Source organism: Vespa mandarinia, chromosome 17 (assembly GCF_050613455.1).
Source record: "Vespa mandarinia isolate Hongniang chromosome 17, ASM5061345v1, whole genome shotgun sequence".
Classification (NCBI taxonomy): Eukaryota; Metazoa; Arthropoda; class Insecta; order Hymenoptera; family Vespidae; genus Vespa; species Vespa mandarinia.
Genome location: NC_140826.1, coordinates 4,563,878 through 4,580,423, shown reverse-complemented (window position 1 = coordinate 4,580,423; position 16,546 = coordinate 4,563,878). Strand labels below are relative to the sequence as shown.

The window sequence follows — 16,546 nt, the reverse complement described above, 5'->3', positions numbered from 1 at the left end:
CTTAACCCTATCGCTACTCTTCTCGACTTTGTACAAAGTACAAAAAATAATAGAAAAACTTTGTTTTGAAAAATTTAATGTTCGTAATAGTAGCTTAAAAACATCGATAAAGGTTCGTTCAGAGGGAACTGATAAGAAAAAGTTTGAAAAAATTTCCAAGATAGGACTTACCTCTTATAGTGCTAGGCATGATGTCCGAGATCACATATCCTGGTATCCAAAAAGTTAAGGAATTCTCCGTTTAACTCGTGTCACCTTTTTTTTCTTTTTGGTTTCACAATGTATATAATTATGTATGTATATGTACGTAAGTATAAATATATATGTAAATATAATAGATATATATATATATATATAAATATATATATATATATATATATATGTATATGAAATAAGGGGTAACACTAAATAGAAATCGTTCACTCTCGTCCTCGAATCGTCCTCAGGTCGCGCACCCTCACCGTCGCCACCACCCTCGCCGTCGTCAAAGTCGCAGGACGACGACGCTAACACAGCATACCGCGCAACGTCACCCTCGGCACACTGTTGTTATATACCAACGCACTACTCGCGAGCGCGGACGCACGACGATTAGGTGGGTAAACTACGCCAACGAGTTCTCGTCCATCGATCGTCGATCCGAGTTCTCCTATCCCTCTTTTTCTCCTCCGACTTCCTATCGCGAACAATTCTATCTATATTCGGGACGTCCGTTTTTAACGAACGCAACGCCAGCCAGCTTTTAATTTCCGTGATTACGTTCGCAGCTTATCTTCCTTCCTTTACCTTATTATCTTCCACGAAACGCCAAACTCGAACTCGTTTTTGTGTTAGGTGGATCGACGATCGATCGATCGATCGACGACGTTCGACAACAAGCTTCTCCCACAAGTTCTCCACGCTTTGTTCGCAAAGGCAAGAATGAAGGTTCCTAACATTAACGAGATACGTCCTTCTCTCGATCGCCAATATAATTTGGTCAAGATCAAGAGTCGATAGGAAACTGGGAAGATGTATAACAACAGCAGGAGGACGCAAGACCCGTCGTCCGTCGTCGTCGTTGTCGTCTTCTTCGTCGTCGTTGATCCTCGGCCGAGCGTTCGAGCGTCCTCCTCCTGGCCTCGGTGCTTGTCATCGGCGACAAAGAAAGCCCGTTTTCCTCCCGAGTTAGCCGTCCTTTTTTCCACCCTTTTCTCTTCTTTCTTTTTCGCTTTTCTCTTTCCTCGATGTTCTTTTTTCAACGGACTTGAAGCGGCTCCGAAAAAGCGGGAATCCTCCTCGTTTCTTGCTTCTCCTTCGTTCGTTTCTTCCTACGGAAGGAGGAGGAGGATATTCGAGGACGAAAGCGATACCTCTCGAGAAATCGGCGCCTTCTTCGCGTTTACCTATAAAACGGATGTTCCGCGTGGTGGTCCGGTGGTGGTGGCCGGTGAGTGACTCTACCGCGAACAGCACGGAGATCCACAGGTGCTCCGTACGGTCCTCTGTGCCCTTACCACTGCCACCCGCCACCCCCACTCTGCTCTCCCACCGCCATCGACACCACCACCGTCGGTTGAGCCAGCCAGCGAGCCTCTTCCGCCTCCTTCTCCTCCTATTCCTCTCTTGCTCTCCCTCTCCCTTTCCCTCCCCCCTCTCTCTCTCTTTGTGTTGCCCCTACCTTTCCCTCTTCCTTCTCTTCTTCTTCTTCTTCTTCTTCTGTTTCTTCTTCTTCTTCTTCTTCTTCTTCTTCTTTTCCTTCTCCTCCTCCTTCTCTACCGGAGATCAGAGAAAAAGGCCCCCGCTTCTGCTTCGCGTTACACGCAGCCCTCTTCCGCGATGGGCTCGTCACTCGGCTTTGCACCGTTCACCGTTATTCCGCTCGTAGGGCACCCTCTTCTTATCCAATCCTTCTCTTTTTCTTCTCCTTCCTCCTTCTTCTCCTCTTCCTCCTCCTCTTTCTACCTTCTCCTTTCACGGAATGAAATATCTCGGATCAACGGAGGGCTGTGCTCGCGAAAAGGAGAGTTCCGGTTGTCTCGCCATCGACGAAATTAACGTTTTGCAGTAAAGGAAGTGGTTTCTTTGGCTTTTCTTAAAAAAAAAGAAAAGAAAAGAAAAGGAAAGAAAAAAGGAAAAGAAAAAGAAGCGAAAGAAAAAGAAAAGCTTTTGAATACCAAGTCAATAACGTCAATAACGTAGAGCAGGTCGTCGTTTCGTCGTATCAAAATTATACCGAAGATATTCGATCGGTATTCGTTCGTCCATGCGAAAAATCACTCTCAGCAGAATCGAACTCTTGACTGAGTTGGTATCCGAGAAGTTGAATAACCTCAGTTTTCATTAATCGAACGTCATAGCAAAAATTCCTCTTATTTTTCCTTTCCTGCTTTTGATCGTTCGTTTCGCGGGGAGATACAGAGAACGATCCTAAGGAATAAAGGATGATCCTTTACGAGGACGAAGGCATATATACGCATGGATTCGCGATGATCCAAAGAACGATTCTCTTCCTCGTGATGAGGCCAAGCCCGACCGTTTGCTGCCGGCCGAACGTGAATATTCCGATGGTCATTGACCTCGGGGCTGGTCTTTAGCGCCGAACCCAAGGCTAGTAGTCTCTCTAGAAGTAGAAGCTATAGACATATCTACTTCTAGAGAAGTATATGCCTCGCTAGAATCCTTCAGCTATGGCACCTTCGACTTTAATTACCCAGTCGCCTTTCGAACAAAAGAATATAACTATCTTGATCCTCTTGGTGAATTCTTTTTTTTCTTTTTTTTTTTTTTTCCATATATAAAATAACACGATTTTAAACGCGTGTATCTACCTACGTGAAAATCAAAGCGAAGCGAGCTTCTTTCGTTTCCGTATAAACGATCCATATATGACTCATGTTTATCGTACGTTGCTCAGCAATAATATTAGAATTGTACCGGAGTGTCAGGATCAGCAGATAAAATTGATATGCCTTTAATATATATAAACACATTTTCGGTATAATCGCAAACGCGAGCAAAATAATCGAATCGTATTCTTGTTACGTCCTCCTCTTCCTCTTCCCCTCCCCCTCCCCCTCTCTCTTTCTCGTTCCTCTCGCACTTTCTCCTTTCCACCTCCTCCTCCTCCTCTCTTCTACCATCACGGACATCCTCTCTACGCACGCGTTTACTCTCGAAGATTTGACCCACCGCACTGCGATTAGGTTGAACCCAAGTCGAGTTTACCACCTTGCTACGAACTAAACGTATCCACCCACGCGATCGTAACGAGGCTACCAACTAGAAGTCTCGAGGAAAACATTCGTATAGCTCGCGAAACGGTAAATTTACTGTAAACGGTATAACTTACTACTCGTGGCTACGCTTTCAGAAGAATGATCATGCTCGTTTAATCCTACCATTCCTTTTAATTGCTTTACGACCGGATAAACTTTCGGTAAAGCATTTATCATGACGAAACTGCAAAAGTAAGAAGAAAATCTTGTTATTCTTATCTTTCGTAAACTTCATCAAAGATATTAGCAACTTCTTCAAGACTTGAGAATAACTTTGAAGTGGTCTGCATAAAGCGATCCGTTGATTATTAATGTAACGGGAATAAACTAAAATCGACTCTCGCATATTTCCGATGACCGAAATTTCAATAACCATTTCAACTTTCTACAAATACAGGAAGAAAGATAATATATATCTTGGTGATTGGTTCGTGTACCTAACGGTTTTTAATCTCGCTTACGATCCGTCATACGTGAATTATCATAAAAGAGTAGAGAAAAGAAGGTTCGATTAATAGAAAATCCAGCTCGTTGATACGTAAGACAACCGAGGTAAAGGGCTTCGCTTCCGCTCTTCGTCATTGTTTTCTTCTCTCTCGCGAGTCCTTCCTCCTCCGTGTAATCTCTCCCGAGCCTCCTACGCGAATAGCCTCTGGCTTTGTCTCCAAGAATAGCGAGAGAAATCCTAAGGCTCGTAGAATTATTTCTAGCCTCTTGCAGACATCGAACAAAGATATATTCATATATCTATCTCATATATCTTTTTATTGTTCGATAGGCCAATGGGATCCGATAGGCCGATTAGACGCTTTCCAAAGATAGATATTAATTGTTCAACTTATTATCGCAAAAGGATTTACGATGATCGGTGGGGGAGGGAGGGGGCAGGGGGAGAGGAGGGAGGTCCCCAATGAAATCCTCTTCTTTCAATTTCATACTTATCGCATGATATTCGATCTTCTCGTCGAAGCGTGTCGCCTACGCGTTCATCCGCGAAGCGATCTTCGACAAGACGACGAGTTTCTTCATTGACGAAGAAAAGGTGACGCGATTTCGGCTAACGGTCCGTCGTACATCCTCGCGATTATACCAATCTCCTCGGAATATACCTCTCAACGTTTCTATATCCTCCGAGAGATCGGTTCCTTCGAAGGGAGAAGAAAAACTTGCTTGACTTCCATTCTCTCCTGTAACTATTCTATGCTCTATACGAATTCTCGAATTATGTATTTCTTTAAAAAAAAAAAAAACCTTACACCGATGGAATTTTTAATTACGTGCGATATCATTAAGAAATTTGTCAAATCTATTTCATAGGTTTTCTCTTGTTTTACTTTTCTAGAGGAAGAAAGATGCAGCGTTCGTCCATCCATTTCGCATCGCCATTGTTACGCGTGCGTCGCCGTTCGATAGAATGGCGAGGAGGAGACGATGAAATAGCGCGCGAAGGATCGACCAGGCGAGCGAGCGGTTCGCAACGGTAAAACGTAACCGTTGTGCCCCCGACTGCGAGAGGCCGACTCGTGAGAGTGAGAGGGGCAGTGGAAGCGTGACGATAGCCGGAGGAGTAGGGAGCCCCCTCTGACTCTCGACGCACGATGTAACACTGCCAGATAGCGGTACCCAGCATCCCCACCGTCGTCGATGGAAACGTCTTCGAGGTTCACGGACACTCGTAATTCGTGGCTATCGCGTGCACCCCACCATCACCCGCCGCCGCCATCACCACCACCCTATCCTATCTCCGTTTCGCCGCTTTTTATTTTCTTTTTTCTTTTTCTTTCTTCCTTCTTCTTTTTTTTTTTTTTTTTTTTTCGTTAAGCCTTTTCCTTTATCTTTTTCTGTGTGTGTGTGTGTGTGCTTTTTTTCCTTTTATTTTTATGGGATACGAGCGAACAGAGAACCGGTATTTTATGATCGGGTCAAAGCCTCGTATCGTAGTCCTCGAAAAACTCACGATTAAATACTGATTAAGTTTTCTCCCGATTTATGCTTCTTTATCCGTTTTTAACGTTCCGCTCGACTTATCAGCTCGATCATTACCACATCTTGACTTAGAATCGAATCGAACAATCCTAAGTCTTATTTTTGCTTCCTTCTCTATATTAATTTAATTGACTTAAATTTCGAATGTCATAAAACATTCGAAATCTCGAAAGAATCCAGTTGGATCGATAAGTTGACCCACTATTCTATGTTTTCACGGACAATTCCTTGATGAACAAGATCGAAACGAGTATATCTACCTAAAAAATACATATCCCTCCACTGTCGTCAAAATATGAGACAACTTGTTTCTTACTTTCGATAGGACATATCGTTCGATCGAGATCGAAAAAATAAATTTTCTTTATCTAAATGATATCACTTAGATATGCGTATAAATCTTACATGTAAATATTAATTCTTCGTCTTGTGTCACGTAACGTGATTCGCCAACGGTCCTTTGACCATTATTCATTACTCGTAAGGGATATGTTCCTACGATCATACTCGTATAAGACTAATCATGAATTATAGCAAAGACGCGCGAACTCTGCATGGAAGAGAGTAGTAGTTTAAGAGTTGTGTGTCGAGCATGTTAGTCGGTTTCCCATAGATTTTATCCGACGATAGAAAACGGGGAAGCGGGCAAAAGCTGGCTGACGTCGTCGTCGGCTCCGACTTTAACGGACCCCCGCGATAGGGGAGGAGACGGAAGGAGACGAAACGGGATGGCACTTTGCCGGGTTCAAAGTCGGCCGCAACTACGACGCGGTGGCGGCTTCTATTCGGGGCTACCTTTCGAATGGCGTATACGACGTCCGACAGTCGACGGTAAATACTGGCTAACGGTTCTGTCGGGTACGCGTAACTTCGTTCTCTCATATATGCCGCAAAAACAATATGCGACATATCCGATACATCACCGTGGAGGAGAGAGATTGTGCCGACCTCATCCACGCTTAGATCTCGCGCGATTATCAACTACGAGCCTCTCGTTCGTCGCTGACATTTTCTTTATACACTTTGTAGAATGAATACTCGCTTGTTTTTCTTTTCACCGCCGTTTCCGCTTTACATATGTATTATATATCGAACTATGCATGTTAACGATCGTACGAACGATTGGAAATTAATTCGACGAGTTCTTTCTTTCTTATAATCTTCTTATAGAAAAGAATTTTTTTTCATTTATCGTCATGTTTTAACCACGACCGATGCCATTATCGATAGATACCGACGTATCTATTATTAATTTACTTTAATTGTCTTTCCAAGCAAATCGATTATCAAAGAAATTATCGAAGAGAGCGAACGATGATCTTAACGGAGGCTCGATCAAAGATACGATAAAAAACGGTAGATCGATCGGCTCGACGACCGACCAAACAGCTTCCGTCTTATAATTTGGAGACGCTCGATTTCGTGTGAAACGATTCGTCGAATCGATCGGCAACATATATTGCGCTGGTTCAACACACCGAAAGGTGTCGAGTTGTAGGGGGATGGGGGAGGGGAGGAGGAGAGAGAGAGAGAGAGGGCTTGCCAGGCGGTTAAACGCCCACGGCAATCAACGGTACATCGCGTTCCCTAGTAATGCCTCGTACTGCGTAAGTAAATACAATTTTTAGCCACGATCCTCTTGGGAGTCCTTTGTTCCATCGCGTAAATGTATAACGGATGAATATCTACGAAAGTAATTTAAATCGTCTGAAGAAATGCAATAATTTACGTGTACTTCGAAACATGGATATTTAATAATTCTTCGTCGTCAATTATTTTCATCGAATAACGAAAATACTCGATGTAATATGATCAGTCCGTTCATTGATATTTTCGAACATCATTTTCTTTATTTATCCTCCTTAATAAATCTTTCGTAATCATTTGCATTAATTACCGCGCCTGAGGAAAGGCAACGCTCCAAACTTAGTCGATAACGTTGCTTGCGAGTGCCATCTATCGGAAAGAAATTTTTTTTGTAATTCTTACAGTAGGCAATGCCGTCGTACTATCGTGTAGTAGAAAATTTCTGTGTAAAAAAGTGTTGCCTACCGTAAGGATCAACAAAACATTTCTTACCGATAGATGACGTTCGCGAGCAATATTATCGACCAAGAATGGAGGGAGGGTTGCTTACGTTCAAATGCTATAATTAACATTTACAAATAATTATAAATAATTTATTAATTATTATAATATTAACAATAATCCTGGATAAAGCTTAATAATAATGTTTACCGAGTAAACAACGCAGCTACCGCTGTAACGTTAGATAACTGTCCTATCTGGTAACGATAAGCATTTGTTCCTTGAAATTTCACCAACCAACAAAATCGATCCAAGAGAAAAGAAAAATTTAGATCCAAATTTTATAGATAGCATTTACTAAATATAAATTTCTCCTCATAGTGAAACGTAAAATGACGTTGAGCGAAACGTAGAGTTATTATTTTTTATGATTTACAATTTGATTATAGATTCCAAATTAACTGGAGATATTGCTTGGCATAGTCACGGATATTCTATCGGCATAAATCGAAATTAAGTTCCGCTCCATGATGCGAAACAATAGGATTAGAATAATTATTTTGCATTTTTTACGTTCTTCCTCGACCGTTTAAAAAATTTTACGACATTTTCCATATAGATAATTTATGCGATTGAACGATTTTATAAGAAAACACAAACGAAACATATCCACCTTTATCGTACTTTTAGCGATTAGCATAGAAATCATACGGAACAACATTCATCGCACCAAAGTCCATAAACCGATGAAAAAACCGCAACTCGCGTTGAGTGCTCTCGAAGCGTAAAAGAAAAAAATGAAAGGAATTTACATCTTCTGGAGATTAATGACTTTCATTACGTGAGTCTGTGAATTATTTTGTAATAACCTTGTTTTTTTTCCCCTCCCTATATAAATAATAATACAAATACGTGTATAGAAAGAAAAAAAAAATAATTGAGAGCATATCTCGTAAGACAGTAAAAGATTCCTTGGGGAATCTATTCCTATTGTATATCCTTGTTGGGAGGAATCGAGCCCTTGTAAATCCTCCTTCAGTCTTAACTCTTTCCATTTACAAGACGAAAGAGTGCCACTATTCTTTCCTCTTTTTTATCCTTTCGCACTCGCTTCTACCACCTCCCCTCCCTCTCGCCCTTCGATCTCTACCTTTTCGAGGGCAGCTTTCTTCCATCGTCTTTCCCGAAGAAGAAATTTTAGGGAGCTTAGCCACAGTTGCGCGTGTTCTCCGCGCCGATCTACATACGCTTGCGCTTCTTCTCGCTCGCGTCTCCGCACGCGGATTCGCTAAGTGCGCCGCTCTATAAAAGCGGCCACTTGTTGAGCGATGTGCATTCCAACGATTCGCTGCAACAAACGCGGATACATTTCGTTGAGATCGAGAAAACCGGAAACCTACCCTTTAGACGGAGATCCAACAGGTGTGAACCTTCGGTGAACTTATTCTTTCGATCGATCCATCCTATTTCTTCTCTGATCATTTTTTTCTCTTTCTCTTCGCGTCTTTACCATTTCTCTCATTGGCTCTACTTTGAAAGTTACTATTTTCGGCAAGGGAATTCAAGAAAATAATCAGCGGTGGGGTCAAACAAAAGGAATCTTAAAAAGGTCAGATCAAAACTTTTCTCTATTCGATGTTACGCTACATTTCTTTTCATTCTATAACACCTTTTTTATTTCCATATCGTTAATAAGTTTCCCGTTGAATATAGAGAAAGGATACTTCTCAATCGAGTAACGTCTTATCAGCATCGAATCGATGTAAAGTCGAGAAATTTATTTCATTTCAATGTTACGATGTTTCGAGTCACTCGTACTATTCTATCATTCGTAATTTTTTCTTTGGCTGTCGTGATATTAACTCTTTGAGCAGCACAAGATTTTATTATAGTTATAATTAACTTTTTTTGATAGAACGTTTTCGAAAAGCCGAACACAGATATGTAAGCACTTACAATACTTTAATTGCATAATTAAAAAAAAAAAAAAAAAAAAAAAAAAAGAAACATTCGCTAAATAAAGCCAACATTGTTTCTTTTTTTATTTTAAGAATAAAATATCGATCCATCGTTAAAAACGCATTAAGCTATATCCGCGAGTTTTCCAAGTGGCGAAAATTTGACAAAGAAGGACGCTCGAAATGTACTCGTCGTCATCGTCGTCGTTCGTCCGAAGCATGCCAGCATATAAAGCGGATAAATCCTTCGAATCGTACGCGCTTAGTGAAAGCTACGGGAAATTAGAAAAGTCGGAAGCGGAAACGGCGGAGGGACGAGCTTTTAATATCACCGACAGTCCTTCTCTACCGCTTAAGCTTTTTCTCTCTCTCTCTCGTTCGCTCTCTTTCTCACACTTCCAACGTACGTAGTACCTTTGCTTCACTGAACGTTTATGACCAACTTGCTTATAAGCTATCGTACCGTTGATTTTTTTACACGCATCTCCGCACGCGTCAAAGATCGAAGCGTAATCTATTCGTGAAAAATATCCTTTTCCGTTCAAGTATTACGATTTCTCAGAAAATCGATTAAAAAAAAAAAAAAAAGAAGAAAGAAAAAAGAGGAAAAAAATAAAGAAATAAAAATTTAACAAGCTCGCGTAAACAACCGAAATGATAATAATTATCGTTCCATAAAAATATACTAGTATGTACCTATCGTTACATAATTATTCTTCTAATAAAAGTTATCACCAGGTTAAATTTTTTTTTAATCTGATGACGACGACGACGACGACGATGACGACGACGACGACGATGATAATAATGAATAATACTACACACGACATAAAAGCAAGTCGGTAGGAATCAGTTAGTTTGACAAATGAGTTAATCACTTTCATGAAAGGCTCGTGTCCAAAGACGGACGACAAAGGACGCGGGACAGTCCGTTTCAACTTTGTAGTTTACTCGCGAGTGAGATTCTGTGTTTTCCAAAATAGGATTAGCAAAGAGTTGTTCCAAAACGGAGAAGGAAATCGTATTCGATTTCGTTCATCAGGGTAAAGTTCGCAAAAGTCGTTCGTTGAAATGTCGCTTATCGCGAGAAGAAGCGATGGCTCGATCGTAGTTTAATAATAGGAAAGAATTCGTACAAGTTCCCGTGGAAATATCAGAGATCGAGATAGAGCGAGGGTAAGGGTTGGTTGGGGTGACTTTACGTCCGTACGAGTGAATGAAAAGGGGCGGCAGTTCGGTTCTAGGCCGCTACGAGCCTTGTCACACTAGCCTAATAAGCTCGACTTGGGTGCCATGTGACAGCAGCACGATCGATGGATGAATCCGTACAAATCGTGTAGCATAGAGAACAACTCTCCCCGTACGGCTCATCCGCCAAAGTTTTACGCGAAGTTGATACGTATGGTGAACGCGGCAAGTGTCACCTCCCTTTTCGTTCTCCTTCGGACCATCGCCAACGTATCTTGCAATATTATTCTTGCAAATTATTTTCTTCCTACACAAATTTTTTCCGACCTTGGAAATCTTTTCGTAGCTTTTCCTTTAAATTTCGCAATCCCTCTTCGTCGCCCGGGTTTACGTTCGTCTGTGGAAAAACGGACGAATAGATTATCGTCGCCACATGTGCGTGAAACGGGTCGATCGCAATTTCGAAATCTGGTTGTTATGAGACAACCAGTTTAGTTTTAATATCGACCCTGATCTTTCACGGTGACCCTGTCATCCTGTTGATTCCATAGGCCAAAGAAGTGGAACGAACTCGTCGATCTACTCTCGTCGTTCATCGAGGGACAGATCTCAAGGATTTCGATCTTTCCGTGTCTTTTAAAAGATCAACGATGAATCTCGAAGAATATCGTAAACACGGTGAGCCACATTATTCTTAGACAAATGTTCTTACTATCTTCTATATATATATATATATATATATATATATATATATATCCAGTAGCATTAAAATCGTCTATCATTTTCTTTTTACACGCTCATCTACAAAACTCAGAAATGGCATGCTTACTTTGTAATAAATTTCGCGATCTCGAGAGAGTAATTTAGCTAAAAGAAGACTCGTAACGAAGCTGGTGAAATATTTTCCTTTAACATTTCGACTTGACGCGAGAAACGATATGTCGTTATCCATTTCCTTTCTCTTTTTATTTGTTCTCTTTTCCTCGTGAAATACGTTTGTAATTTGTAGAAACAACGAGAGACAATGAGAGACAACGATGAAACGAATAATAGAGACTTGTGTGATCAAATTTCGTCGTAAAAAAAAAACGTATGAGGTACTAAAGCAACGTCAATAAGAAGGAATCGAGGTACGGGAAACGCTTCGAGACTTTAAGGGATTTTACCTGACTGAATGATATTGTATCCAATAGGCTTCAATCGGTAGAGACGCAAATCTTCTGTTTAAGCAAACGATAAATAGCGACGAATCTTTTCACGGATTTCCTTGGTGCATTCTACCAGCGATAACAAGTTTTATGAATACAAACGACATCCGTTTAACACTTCATTCCGAGATAAAACGAAGCATTGCTTTGATAATCTAGGGTGTGCGCTATTACATTCTTACATAATGCCCATTCAAGAAAAGAAAAGAGTTTGTTAATGGACAACAAAAAGCAATCAAAGGAAAGACGAGTTTAAATTTACGAGAGTTTCGATGAAGCATTGTTTTCGCGTTGACGTTAAACAAACGAATTTTCTTTTTCTCGATTTCCTTTAATCCCACGATCGACAATGAACGATAGACCAAGTAAATAAGTTTCTTGAAATCGGTCAAGTCCACGACAATGGATAACTTTTTCTTTTCTCTTTCCAATGTGTTTTCTATATAGGAAAGGAAATGGTGGATTATATCGCCGATTATCTTGAAAATATTCGTTCGAGACGAGTATACCCAGCCGTGTCACCAGGCTATCTGAGAAACATTCTACCTGCATCAGCACCCGTCGATGGGGAACCATGGGAGGATATATTTTCTGACATCGAGAGATGTATTATGCCAGGTGTAACTCATTGGCAAAGTCCTCATATGCATGCTTACTTTCCGGCACTGAACTCTCCGACGAGTATGTTAGGCGACATGTTGGCCGACGCTATTAATTGTCTCGGTTTCACTTGGGTAAGAGAGAAATAGTTGCGAGAGACTAACTTCTTCGAGTCTTATTTATACTTCCTAAATAATTTCATTTAGGCTTCGAGCCCAGTGTGTACCGAATTAGAAACGATCGTGATGAATTGGCTTGGTAAGATGATAGGTTTGCCTGAACAATTTATGCATCGGCCTGGTGTGATGAACGGTGGCGGAGGTGTCATCCAAACTACTGCATCCGACTCCACTCTTGTCTCCCTTCTTGCGGCAAGAGCTCGTGCGATTAGAGACGTTCAAGAAAGCGAACCCAATGAAACGAGCGCAAATATCAATTCGCGCCTCGTCGCTTATTGTTCCGATCAGGTTTACTTTATTTTGTTTCTTCGTTATCTCATTTTTATCACGCGAATTCTTTTCTAAAAGAACTTTCTGCGTATTGTTTAAAGGCGCACTCGAGCGTGGAAAAGGCTGGACTTATCGGATTAGTAAAAATGAGGTACATCGAATCGGATGCGGATCTTAGCATGAGAGGCGAAGCTCTTGAAGAAGCTTTGGCTCGTGATCGAGCTGACGGTTTGCTTCCGTTTTTCGTAAGTATTCTCTATGTTTTATTTATTTCATCAACTAATAGTAATTAAATTCACGATTAAAAAAGAAATATAATGATAATAATAGCAGATAGGACAAACATTTGCCAATTAAAAGGAGAATTGTTAGTAGTTACGGAACGATATAAGACAAACTATCGAATTGCCAATTAAAACCTTCTCCGGAGTTTAAGTAGTCGTGTCGCTGCTATAGTCGGACGGTCGACGCAACAATCCGGATCGACGTTTCACTTAGTTGGTCCCTTAGGGCGAACAGCATCCGATTATCTTTCCTTGACGTCCTATTACTTATTTGCTCCCTTATTTCTGGAAACTTAAATTTAACAATGCTTCCCTATCTATTTCTCGGAAGATTACTTAAAAAAAAATACGAGCTGTGTTTGATCATTTTCACATATATCGTGACATTATGCAACTATAAAATTCATCGACGATCGCAGGTGTGCGTGACTTTGGGTACAACCGGTGCATGTTCCTTCGACAATCTTATGGAAGTGGGCCCGATATGTGAGTTACTCGAGAAACATTTTTTTTTCCGTAGAGACAATCGAATAATCATAATCGACAATCGACTCGTACAATCTGTTATAGGCGAAAAGAATGGTTTATGGTTGCACATCGATGCTGCCTACGCCGGAAGCGCCTTTATCTGCCCGGAATTTCGTGGTTGGCTTCAAGGAATCGAATATGCCGATTCTTTCGCTTTCAATCCAAGCAAATGGTTGATGGTTCATTTCGATTGTACCGCTATGTGGTAAGGAGTATGATTGATAATTTCATTTGCACACGACAGAAAAGGGATACAACAAAATAATATATTAAAGAAATAGTTCGTAACATTTAAAAACGGAACTAACTATTTTCATATTCTCTCTCTCTCTCTCTCTCTCTCTCTCTCTTATTTCATCTCGTAGATCTTATTGCGGAAACTCCTTCCTTTTTTCCTCATTCTTTCCGCAATATCCGCTTGAAAGCGTCCTAAGAGCGATTTTCTAGTTATCCACAATTGTTCACAATCCATAAGCGTCCCCGATGATATTTGAATCGCTTTTAAAGTCGATGGTGCGAAATGAAACTATTCTCGGTTCGAGATTGAATCACAGTTGGCGCGCGTATAAACTTGAACTCCATTATTTTTCAGGGTGAAAAATAGCCAGGCTCTCCACAGAACTTTCAACGTAGATCCTATTTATCTAAAGCACGAAAATTCCGGTGAGATAATTAATTGTAATTCATCATTCGAATTACTAATTCCTTCTATTTTATTCACATTGTTATATTATATTTTCAGGACTCGCCATTGATTTCATGGTGAGTAAGAAAAAATTGAAAAGATAAAATAGATAACATATATAATCGCTTTAAATTCTTTACGTCCTTTATCGTTTTCGTAGCACTGGCAAATACCGTTGTCAAAGAGATTTAGAGCACTCAAACTTTGGTTTGTCATCAGGAATTACGGGATTAGTGGACTTCAGAAGCACATACGAGAGGTAAATAATATCTTTTGCAATTAATTTTTGTAATTATTTAATAATTATTCAATGTTGTATAACAATTGTTTCTTGACATTTCAAGGGAGTAAGATTAGCACAAAAGTTTGAGGCTTTGGTACTGGCTGATCCACGTTTTGAAATTCCTGCTACAAGGCATTTAGGAATGGTTGTATTTCGTTTGCGAGGTGAGAACAACTCGACTGAAAGATTGTTAAAGAAAATGAATTCTCGTGGTCGTGTGCATTGCGTACCTGCTGCACTTCATGGAAAATACGTCATCAGGTTCACTGTCACTTCGACCAAGTAAGCTATTGTCTGTCTTTCAATCAACCTGTACGGATTAATTCATGAATATTTATTATTTTAGTACCACCAACGAGGACATATTGAAGGATTGGGCAGAAATAAGGAATACGGCTAATGAAATTTTAGGTGACAATTCTGGTTCACCAGTAAGAGCAAGAGTTCCATTGGCAGGTAAATCTCAGGAAGACCGTAGACAGGTGCAAACCGCTTGACAATATTCTTCACAAACATTTTGGATATCATTGATTATGGTTATATATTAGTAGATAATAGAGCAATTGGATATTCACATGGGACAGACACAACAAACACGATAACGTTTTGCGACGAATCGATATAAGATATATTTTTTAAAGAAGAAAAAGAGCAAGGAAAAAATTTTTAAAAATCTTAAGCAGGCCAAGTTGAACGGAGTTATACCTTCTTAATTTAATTTCGATCAATCGGCTCTTTCGTCTTTATTTTCTCTCCTCCCTAATTAATATTATTATTTATCTTGTTTCTCAATTAGCAATAAAATATATTGTTCCTATTGTTATTCTATTTTTCATTTTGTTTTGCCTTTTTATTTATTTTTCTTTTCCTTCTTTTCCTTTTTATCCCTTCGAATTACCCTACGTACGTACGATCGAATTCGAATTTACGTTTACGAAAGGCACAATCGACGACGTTCCTTCCACTTTCCAGATACGCGCGAGAAGAACGAAAATTTCGGTTCCAGTTTGTTGTTAGCTAATTCACCGATGTCACCGAAGATTGTTAATGGCAGTTTCGCAGCAATATACGACGCCACCGATGTTTTCGAGGAATGCATGAAGAACTTTGGACAGCTACGAGTCGAGGCAAAGGATAGTCCAGGTGATCGGTTTTCGATTTTATTCAAAATATTCGACTTTGTAACTTACCTGCTTTCATTTTTAGCGATGCGACGACGTATTCGAGGTATACTCATGTCAGGAAAACAATTTTCTTTAGATTCTCACATGGATCTCGTTCAAGTGAGTTCAAAATTATCGTCTCGATTCGATACAATTTATCATCGATGTTAACTTTATTTTATTAAAATTATAATTCTCTTTTGTGGCGTATAAATAATAGAATAAATAAAATAATTTTAGGGCTACGTGTGTTGTGGACGATCAGCAGGACCATCTACCGATCTTCCTCAAATGAAAGAGGACGAAGACGGTCTAGTCACCGTTGAATCTACTATGAGCATCGACAAAATCGACTCTACTTACAACGGTAAATTTATCTACGATATAATCACGAACGTATCTAACGTATAATTTCTTTCTAACTCTGTCACTCTCATTACAGATATTTCTCGAGAGAACTCTATGTTACTATCGGATCTTGATGAATCGTATGATAACAACTCGAAGAAGGAGATAGCGAAAGCTCACTCGGGCTACGGAATAGCTAATGGTTCGGTTGTCAAGCAAGAAAACGAAGGTCAAGACGTTTCGTCCATGCCATCCGGGGAGAAGGGTATACCTAGAAGCGAAACGATCGGTGCGATAGGACATCGACCTTACACGGGTGAGCTCGTACCTTCACGTTTTCGATCGGAGAAACCGATCAAGGACAAAGAAGAGATCGACAACGACGGTAGTGATGACGACGTTGGTGACGAAGACGGCAGGCTCTGTCAAAAGTGTGGTCATTCTTTCAAACCTCATTAAATCTCTCTTCCCTTCCTGTTATTTTTTTTTTTGTTCATCTCGTTACGAAATACGACGTAGATCGTCGATTTGAAGAGTCATGAAAATGTTAACGCGTGTAAGATTATCTTTTCGTTTCTATT

General features: G+C 40.2%; 2 protein-coding genes across 6 annotated transcripts in view; one reads left to right on the top strand and one right to left on the bottom strand.

The window, feature by feature from the left end:
* Window positions 1-16,546, bottom strand: part of Hr3 (nuclear hormone receptor 3 ROR-beta) — a 106,145-nt gene that overhangs the window by 68,157 nt on the left and 21,442 nt on the right. The window lies entirely within an intron of this gene.
* On the top strand, window positions 8,585-16,474 carry Hdc (histidine decarboxylase). 5 transcript variants are annotated; one of them, XM_035870758.2, is made up of 16 exons: window positions 8,620-8,880; window positions 10,969-11,095; window positions 12,073-12,359; window positions 12,432-12,692; window positions 12,776-12,919; window positions 13,378-13,444; window positions 13,529-13,691; window positions 14,079-14,149; window positions 14,229-14,248; window positions 14,332-14,430; window positions 14,516-14,736; window positions 14,801-14,910; window positions 15,427-15,597; window positions 15,661-15,737; window positions 15,858-15,984; window positions 16,060-16,456. In XM_035870758.2, the coding sequence occupies exons 2-16, from the start codon at window positions 11,068-11,070 to the stop codon at window positions 16,422-16,424; spliced, it is 2,211 nt and encodes a 736-aa protein (XP_035726651.2). In that variant the 5' UTR covers window positions 8,620-8,880; window positions 10,969-11,067; the 3' UTR covers window positions 16,425-16,456. The 5 variants fall into 5 exon arrangements, with proteins under 5 accessions (XP_085518170.1, XP_085518169.1, XP_035726651.2 ...); XM_085662044.1 differs by lacking the exon at window positions 10,969-11,095 and having other exon boundaries at window positions 8,585-8,693; window positions 16,060-16,469; XM_035870756.2 differs by having other exon boundaries at window positions 8,629-8,693; window positions 15,427-15,737; window positions 16,060-16,459.